The sequence below is a fragment of the Talaromyces marneffei genome, chromosome 3, assembly GCF_009556855.1.
Source record: "Talaromyces marneffei chromosome 3, complete sequence".
Lineage (NCBI taxonomy): Eukaryota > Fungi > Ascomycota > Eurotiomycetes > Eurotiales > Trichocomaceae > Talaromyces > Talaromyces marneffei.
The window spans coordinates 273,672-282,835 of record NC_072350.1 but is presented as its reverse complement, the minus strand read 5'-3'; the positions used below and the strand labels follow the sequence as shown (position 1 = coordinate 282,835).

The following is a 9,164-nucleotide window of genomic DNA, read 5'->3' as shown; positions in this document are numbered from 1 at the left end:
CCCGACGTCGTTACATATTACCTACGGAGTAAATTCGTGCGCCCTTATGGTTGTGCTGTCAAGGCCCTCTATACGCTGCTGCTATGTAATGTGTGCATCGTACAACGCGAGCAATAGGCTACATAGTTAGCAATATCGAATGGCAGTCAATCGTGACGAGGTGTGCTGTGCCACTCAGCTGATAATTATAGATTGATCAAACAAAGACATGGAAATTGGTGCTACCTTGGTAATATATTTGTTAGTCACATGACAACCGTTTGGTACTAATTTGGCAGCTACCTGATATAAATAAACAGAGCTGAGCTTCCAAGCCGCCTTCCTCGCCACTCCCAATCCTTCCACAGATAACACCTCAATTCCTCAAAATTCCAAGTCCGATACACCCCGTATTTCAATTTTTAATCTAGTTCATTTACACCATCACGAACCAATTGCAATCATGGCAGAACTGCGCGAAGGCCAACGCCTCAAATACACCGTCACCCACTACCGCCAGCCACACCTCACCCACGAGGAATTCATGAAATGGATTGTCGACGAGCACCTTCCTCTCGCCATGCCCGTCTTCAAGAAACACGGCGTTCTCTCCTACACTCTCGTACGCATCTCTCTCTACTCCATCAAACCTTATCTACTAACCTTAATGGACAGTTCGTCACCCCCGCCACTATGAATGAGCCCCTCAAGGAGGCCATGATCAAACTTCGCCCTACCTGGGACTACGCTGATTATGATTGCATCATCGAGTACTTGATGCCTAACGAAGATGCCATGACAAACATGCAGCAAGATCCAGAGTGGCATGCTTCAATCAAGGATCAGGAGAAGTGGGTTGATGTCTCCAAGGCGTTGCTCACTGTGGGGTATGCGGTGCCATATTTGACGGAGTCTGGGGAGGTGATGAACATGTCTAAGTGAGCCGGCCCTCTCTCATGCTGGTCGATGCTTTTGAGAAGGAAGTAGTCGGGGCGATGGTTAGCTTGATATCAAAGCAGAATTGAACGAGTGCAATGATTCTAATCCCAATCAAAGTCATTATTTTTATCTCGATTCTTTCAACTCTACGTAGTAATATTTTCCCGTACCCGCTAAGCAGATCCAAATCCCATGCACCTAGCCAGCCATGAATGCATGACGTCACGGAAAATAAACCCTTCAGACTAAAAAGTCGCCTATTCGACAGAATATGCATACATAATGCTCTGCTTGAAACAAAGCAACCATGATACCAGGTGTAACACGCCCGCTGATCAATCTGAAAATAAATTGCGTGGCCTGGGACATGAGGGGCCAATGTCACCCTGTGGAGCAATGCATTATATACATTTGGATGATGGACATGTGTAACAACATCACGTAGTACAATCGTTACACAATAGCATCGCAAAGTACACGCATAAATTACTGTAATGCGTGACGTCAAATGTAAAATACGCAAGTGCTACAGCCTTAGCGGGACATGGAATTAGGCTCCCGAGTCCCGCCAGTGCCGCCGCTAGCTGCATACCGGTATCCGTTCGCTTTGCATACATAGTATGATTTCTGATCCACTAGTTACCAGATCCACACTGTTTAATAGATCCCCACTACGTAGTTGCATAACGAATGGAGTAATGCTTCCAGATCAGAAGTTAAGGAGATTGATCAGAGAAAATATAATCTACAGCAAAAACATGAAAAGGGGCTCGAGGGAATATAGTAGAATTCCCAGGAATCGAGCGATAAGCACATCAAATGCCAGTTGCCGATATGACGGACATGACACCTTAGCTACGCAGCAGGTGGCACATCCTTCTTCTTACTCAACTCATTTTCCAGACCAAACTCCGTCTCCAGCTCAGTACGCATATGCAACTCCTTCGCCACGAAAGTGAGCAAAAAACCCAGTAGCGCAAATCCAAGGCCCACCTGCCAACACAACTTGAGACTGTCAACATAGATGGATTTGATGGTAGCTTCAAGATCTGGATCATCTTCCAGACCCAGTACCGGGTATAAAAAGCCACCCGCTGCAAGTGTGTAGGCCCCGCCGTTTGACAACTCTGTACGGGCTTCCCAGTTATCAGATAAGCGAACGGCTGCTAAGGAGTCTACTTTCGAGTTGAAAATTGCCAGAGGTATGGCAACTCCCCATATTGTCCCAAATCCACGCATAAAGGCCCATGTAGCTGTAGCAACAGCAACGTCACTTTCAGGTAGAGGGGTCAGAATAGTGGGCAAAGTCACTGGGATAATAACACCAATTGCGACTGCTCCTATAACCTGAGTGCCAGTCCAGTAACCGGTCGTCGAGTTTTGATCGAGTTTGGTGAATAATCCAAGGGCAACAGGGAAAAGTACGAACCCGGCCATTAGCAAGGGACGATAGCGTCCTATCTTCGTCATGATCCCACCACTGACTATTGTAAAGGGCATGCAGACGGCAGCCGTTGGCAAGATGCTGATACCCGATCGGAACGCGGAAAATCTCATGACTGCTTGAAAGTAGATTGGCAGGATGAAAAGAATCCAGAATACCAGCATGTTATGTAAAAAGGCACACCAAAGACCGACGAGAGAAGTTCGGTTAGAGAAGAGTCTCAAGGGAGTGGTTGGTTCTGGGACCCGAGTCTCGTACAGGAGAAACAGAGGCAACCCAAGAAGACCCAGGACTAGAGGTAATATGGTTCTCCAAGATGACCAGGGATGTTCACCGCCACCCCATGTCAAAGCCAGGAGAATCGAAGTGATGGCAGCGACAAGCAGCACATTCCCTGAAAAATCAACTCGCTTCAGTGACCTAATCGACATGCTTGACCCACTTGGTAAGGCGCTCAGTGAAACGAGGACCATCACAAGGGTCAGTCCAGTCAAAGGAAGATTCAAGTAAAAGATCCACCTCCATGTGGCACGGCTCGCAAATGCTCCTCCAACAATGGGCCCGATCGTTGTAGAAATGGCATAAATAGCAAAGATGAAGCCCATAAACTTGCCACGTTCACGTAGAGGCACCAAATCACACACAACCATTTCCACCATAGCGTTGATCCCCCCGCAGCCAATACCTTGAATGGCACGACCAGCGACAAGAGCACCAAGGGATGGAGCAGGTCCAGCGATAGCGGACCCAATAGCAAAGATGATTATGGCAAAAAGTGTGAGAGCTCGACGGCCAAAGATGTTGGCAGTCTGACCAAAGATTGGAGTAAAAGCAGCGGTTGTGAGAAGATAAGCGTTGGCAATCCACATGTAGCCTTGACTAGTTCCAAGATCGTATATTATTGATGGCATTGCTGTTGAGACGGATGTGGCGTCTAAGCCTGCCAGAAGACTTGCGACTGCCATGGAGGTCATGATGGCCTTGAAAACATAGGGATATTAATACTTGACCACACAAGAGTAGTAGCGGAGTGCTCACCCAGAAACGCCATCCCCTTCGAGGGGGACTTTGGGCGGCGATTTCAGCTGTGACCAGCTCGTCTGGCTTCATGTTTTTGAGGACGTTACGAGACGGAGGATGAGTGTGATGAATTGTCGTTGATTTCCAAAGCAAATTCGTAGCAGAGAGACATGGGTTTGATGAATTTAATGAGAAAGGAAAAGAGGATGTGTCCTGAAAAGTTTGAAGATATTTGACGGGTGAGCTCCTGCCTCAGGCGACCGGTCACATCGCGCCCATGGAAACTCGCACTATCACTCTCAGGATAGTTGTACGACCTTGCCCAGTACATCTCGGGGCGTATACACTCTGGCCTGTCAGAGAGTGGTGGCACTGACCTTTCACATCTTCTTCAGCTGTGTGTAAGCACCCGTCCGGAACGTTACCATGCTGACACGATGCTATTCTTTACATCGAGCGCATCAATTCTCTCTTGGTATAAATCATGCCTGGACTGCGACTTGGGAAGTATTTAACTTTCGGCCTCAACTTCTTATCAGTCGACTTAGCAACATAACCTTATCTCCTGTTGTCTGCTCTAATTGGAAAAAAAAATGTCTTACACTATCTTTCCACGACAGACCATTGATCTCAACGGTCCAACTATCCCCCCGCCCAGCGGCTCTGTTTCTAATCTTGACAATCCTCCAAATGGCAATCATATCGCTATTCCCATCATCACACTGTGTGCTGTCATCAGTGCCATCTCATATTTGATTCGTTTCTATGCCAAGTATGTTATGAAAAAGGTCAACGCTTCTGATTGTGAGTCCTTTTCCTGGAATATTTGGCTAATCAAACCAACCTATCCTGACTTTCGTCCAGACTTGACCGTCGTCGCTTTCGTAAGTCGGTCCCTCACCAGTTTCGTTTTGGAGTAGCTAAACGAATATCAGCCCCTGTACTGGGTGTATATATATTACAGTTACCATCTCAGCGAAACATCTGGCTATCTCGTTCATGAATGGGATATCCGCTTAAAGGATATCACAGCCTTTTCATACGTATGTCACCATCCGCTAGGGTTTGTGCAAAGCTGACTATTCCAAATTCTGCGACAGATCTGCTGGCTCGCTACTCTTCTATACCTATGGATTATAGCCCTCGTCAAATGCGCAATCATGTTAGAATGGACGCGAATATTCGCCCCCGAAGGCACAAATACCTACCTCAGCAGGTCATGGTACGCCACAGGTGCTGCAATTTCTCTTCTATCGATCATTTTATTCATCATGGACCTTGTCAACTGCACCCCCTTCTCGGGAAATTGGGATGTTCTGGTTGCTGGCAGACACTGTCGGTTTAGTGTTCCTGCGTTTGGTCTGGCGTCGTCAATAGTTAACCTGACGTTGGAAATTATTCCACTCGTCCTCGTACAGAAAGTTATCTGGGGGTTGCATATGTCCTGGAAAAAGAAATTGGGTGTTAGTTTGATATTCTTTATCGGTATAATGTATGTCATCTACCACTACTTTGCCTCAATAAAAGAATACTGACAATGACCACACAATAGTGGATGCGCTGCAAGCACCGTCCGCTTATATTACGCAACCCAATTCTACGTCTCCAACGACACTAGCTACTTCTTCTCCATTATGGCACTCTGCTCTCTGAGCGAGACAACCTGCGCCAACTTGATCTTGTGTGTGCCCTGCACTCCAAAAGCAATCAAGGGATTCAAACAGACCCAATCGTTCACGACCCTCAGAAGTTATACGACTTTAAGGAGTAGACCTACTACTACCAGTGCTACCACAGTCAGGTCAGAGCCTACTTTCGAGGTTCATGTGACTAATGAGATTGATTCTGTGAGCAAACCGAATGACAGTTGGATTATGATGACCTCGAGGGGCTCAAGGCGTGATTCTGCGTATTCGGGGGATTCCGATAGGCACCATTTGGTGTGACTGACAAGACACCCATATGGATACGCGGATACCCTTCTTTGACTATTATGATTGACTTAGTATGGATTGACTATTTTTGTGCTTATCTCCGCCCCTTTTGGACATACGAACTGAACGTGTAATCTGACTACATCCAACCCTACATCGCCAGCGAACGTAATACCATATAAGGACGTAATACATACATATTACATGAAAGTATCCAACTCATGTCTTTTATGGTAATACAACGTTGCGATTCTGTATCAACTAGACATGCATATCTTATCCGAGATTGACAGAACTTATCTTTGTTACACAGTGTGTTGACAGTAATATTACAGGTATATACCACGCTCAGCGAGGGACAAAGAAGCTTTCCCTCGCCTGATACCTTCCTCATTTGGTAGCCATACAACCTCCTATTCCTTCTCCCCGTCCGAACTTATTTTCTACTTCGCTACTTCGCTACTTCACTTCTCTACCTCTCCTTTATTTCAGCCATTCTTTTTAATGACCTTTCAACCTATATCTGAGTTCTCACATCGAAATATTAACAATCAATTATAAAACACAAACAACATGTTGCCAATGACCTTCAAACCACTGGCCGCTCTCGTCGTCGCCCCCCTCATATCATCGACCTGTACACTTTGGTACGCGTTCGATCAGCACCACTTCCTCAGCATTTTCACCACGCATTCTGACCGTGAGATTGACAAATTCATCCCTGATTATTTCACACAATTCTTTACCGCGGGTCTTCCGCGCGTCCTGGGCCTTCTGGGTACGACATGTGTCTCAGTTGCGGCAAACTATTACTACCGCTATGAATTCTTGATCGCAAATCAGTCATTGAAGTGGTACCTTGCTGGTGCCGCGTTGGCTGCCAGTCATCTGTCCTTCGCGCCCTTGGTGCTGCCTCAAATCAAAGAGCTTCAGGGAAAGAATGGGGTTTGTCACCGATCCAAACAGGTGCTATCAGAGTGGTTGTATTACCATGACATTCGAACCTATACCGTTGATCTGGCGGCGTGGGTGTGTTTCGCGGTTGCTGTGGGTTTGAATGTGGTTGTTTAGTGGTGGTCATCGATTGTCTGATAGAATGTGGCAACCATTCAACATGACAACCCCCAAGGGGAGGCTTTATATATCATGCCTTTGAGCTAGTTTATTTGTTGACAACCTCATCAATTGAGATTCAAGATTGTTATTAAGCCTGTACTTGATTGATTATAGCCCTAACCCTAATTTCAATTTTTATATGCTGTAGATGTCCCAATGACGTCAGTGAGCACGTGAGATCCCCGCAGCTTTAGAACTCCTCCATCTTCTTCCTGACAATAACTATACGATACCCCTGCCATTACCGATTAGTCCGGCCTAGTAGTAGATCAAATATACAATATACTGTGCCCAGGCGTGCTGAATGACTTGATGTGAGCATACGGAAGCCATCGACAGCACCACAAACTGGCGGGGTCCAAATTAACGAATTCTGATTGGCTGACGCGTTGCATTCCAAACACAAACTGCGATCTCTTGATTTGTTTATATCACACGCGAGTAAGGACATCTGCTCCTTCCGATATATAAAATTACGAAGCTTGTAACTATCAACATTACCAATACCGCTCGCCATGGCTCGCTCCGAAGAAGATATCCAGTGGGAGAAGAGCGAAGGGATCCCCCAGGTCGACGATCCCTTTATCCAAAAGTATCTCAACGGTCGCGAGGCACTCGTAGAGCAGGAACACAAACAGAGACATGGTCAGACTTTCCATTATTCTATTTGTCCTTCTTATTACCTCTCTATGTAACATCCCACTGACGTATTTCTACAGACTTTGCATTCCGCAGCTCAATGTCCGCTGTGGCCCAGGAAGCCTGCAAAATCGTATCCACAATTCGTGAAAAGGAACTTCGCGAAATATGGACCAAGGACAACAATGGCCCAGACGATGAATTGTTGTATCCCGGGATGATGTTCACTGTTGCCCGGGAGCGCATGGAACAGACGAAACTGTGGAAAATCCTAGAACGAATGCCCAAAGGCGCTCTTCTACATGCCCACATGGACGCCATGTTTGATCTTGATTTTTTGATTGATCAGGCTTTTGAGACGCCGGGGATACATATGTCGGCTCCGGCACCATTGTTGACCAAGGATGACTTGGAGGTTGCTCCATTCACCTTCCAGTTCTTAACTCATGTGCCTGAAGAGTCTGAGAATAAAGAGCCAATATGGAGTAAAGACTATAAACCGACTTCCTTTATCCATATTCGCAAATCAGCCACCACATTCCCGGATGGAGGGGAAGATGGATTTCGAAGATGGCTCAAGGGTCGAATGATGATATCAGCGGAACACTCATATTACCACCACCATGGCGTGAATGCCATATGGCGTATATTTGAACGCGTATTCCCAATCTTACAGTCTATTATATTCTACGAGCCAATATTCAGACGATGTTTTCGGCGCATGCTTGCACAATTAGCGAAAGATGGCATCAGATACGTCGATTTCAGAGCAGCCTTCGTATTCGAATGGCGCAAAACGGGGAGCGAGAAGACAGAAAGCGACTTTGTGGAGTTCTTCCGAGTGTTCAAGGATGAGATTGAAAAGTTCAAGGAGAGTGAAGAAGGAAAAGACTTTTATGGCGCGAGGATGATCTGGACGACGATTCGAGCTTTTTCGAATAGAGATATTGTTGAGAGCATGGAGCAATGCATAATTGCTAAGCATGAATACCCGGACATGATATGTGGATTCGATCTTGTTGGTCAAGAAGATAAGGGGAGAACCCTTGCCGATTTGATACCGTTACTATTCTGGTTTCGCAAAGTCTGTGCAGAGGAAAGAGTCCAGATTCCCTTTTTCTTCCACGCTGGTGAATGTCTGGGAGATGGCGATGACACGGATAAGAATCTCTACGATGCAGTTCTACTAGGCACGCGACGCATTGGACATGGATATTCACTCTACAAGCATCCACTATTAATCAATCTAGTGAAAGAGAAGAAAATTCTGATCGAATGCTGTCCTATATCCAATGAAATCCTCCGCCTATCAAGCACCATCAAACATCACTCGCTTCCCGCGCTCTTGTCTCGCGGAGTATCCGTTTCCCTCAACAACGACGACCCTGCTGTCTTGGGTCATGGAAAAAACGGACTGACCCACGATTTCTGGCAGACGCTCCAAGGCCTAGAGAATCTGGGGTTGTCGGGACTTGCCACCATGGCCGAAAATTCGATCCGATGGAGTTGCTTTGAAGATCAGACTATGACCGAGTGGCAGACAGACATCAAGCAGGGGATAGCTGGCCAGGGAGTCAAAGCGAGGAGGTTGCAGGAATGGTATCAGGATTTTGAAAAATTTTGTCAATGGATTGTGTTGGAGTTTGCGGATGAGGTTGATGATTAGCAGAGCGGTTATATTCTAGCACAATCAATACCTAAGGCATCATCTACCCCCTCCTTATGGCAATCACAAAGCTTGTCTTGTCCGGTGATTAGCCCCCACAACTCTTCACCGGAATGACACACACTAGAAGTCATACCTTAATACATAGTATTCCAAAGGTATCGCGAACAATATCACAACAAGCTGTAGGAAAATGTGTCCACTCTGTCGTTCATAGCTCACTATTTTCGAACAAGTAAATGACTACGTGTTTCGTTACAGGACTAACATTCGATGCAACCTTGGAAAATATCTTGTATCCGGTATAGCTCCATTCATTGTTTATATCCTTCTTCAGACGCAACCTAACTGCTTGTGGTCGAGTTCCTTGCCCGCCATGGCACAGCAATCGGAGTTGTTCACGATGCAGTGCTATACTTCAGCAGCG

The 9,164-nt window shown here is 46.2% G+C and overlaps 5 protein-coding genes across 5 annotated transcripts; 4 read left to right on the top strand and 1 right to left on the bottom strand.

The window, feature by feature from the left end:
- Window positions 1-442: 442 nt before the first annotated feature.
- EYB26_003852 (uncharacterized protein) lies at window positions 443-921 on the top strand (the record flags this gene model as incomplete). Its single annotated transcript, XM_054263146.1, has 2 exons — window positions 443-601; window positions 655-921. 2 exons carry the CDS (start codon window positions 443-445, stop codon window positions 919-921), a joined length of 426 nt encoding a protein of 141 aa, XP_054119121.1.
- An 852-nt stretch (window positions 922-1,773) lies between these two features.
- On the bottom strand, window positions 1,774-3,472 carry EYB26_003851 (uncharacterized protein; the record flags this gene model as incomplete). Its single annotated transcript, XM_054263145.1, has 2 exons — window positions 1,774-3,342; window positions 3,401-3,472. The coding sequence occupies 2 exons, from the start codon at window positions 3,470-3,472 to the stop codon at window positions 1,774-1,776; spliced, it is 1,641 nt and encodes a 546-aa protein (XP_054119120.1).
- Window positions 3,473-3,975: 503 nt separating this feature from the next.
- EYB26_003850 (uncharacterized protein) lies at window positions 3,976-5,328 on the top strand (the record flags this gene model as incomplete). The annotated part of the gene is made up of 5 exons (XM_054263144.1): window positions 3,976-4,186; window positions 4,247-4,266; window positions 4,318-4,425; window positions 4,483-4,874; window positions 4,935-5,328. 5 exons carry the CDS (start codon window positions 3,976-3,978, stop codon window positions 5,326-5,328), a joined length of 1,125 nt encoding a protein of 374 aa, XP_054119119.1.
- Window positions 5,329-5,889: 561 nt separating this feature from the next.
- On the top strand, window positions 5,890-6,387 carry EYB26_003849 (uncharacterized protein; the record flags this gene model as incomplete). Its single annotated transcript, XM_054263143.1, has 1 exon — window positions 5,890-6,387. One exon carries the CDS (start codon window positions 5,890-5,892, stop codon window positions 6,385-6,387), a length of 498 nt encoding a protein of 165 aa, XP_054119118.1.
- A 560-nt stretch (window positions 6,388-6,947) lies between these two features.
- On the top strand, window positions 6,948-8,737 carry EYB26_003848 (uncharacterized protein; the record flags this gene model as incomplete). The annotated part of the gene is made up of 2 exons (XM_054263142.1): window positions 6,948-7,077; window positions 7,152-8,737. 2 exons carry the CDS (start codon window positions 6,948-6,950, stop codon window positions 8,735-8,737), a joined length of 1,716 nt encoding a protein of 571 aa, XP_054119117.1.
- Between the last annotated feature and the right edge of the window lie 427 nt (window positions 8,738-9,164).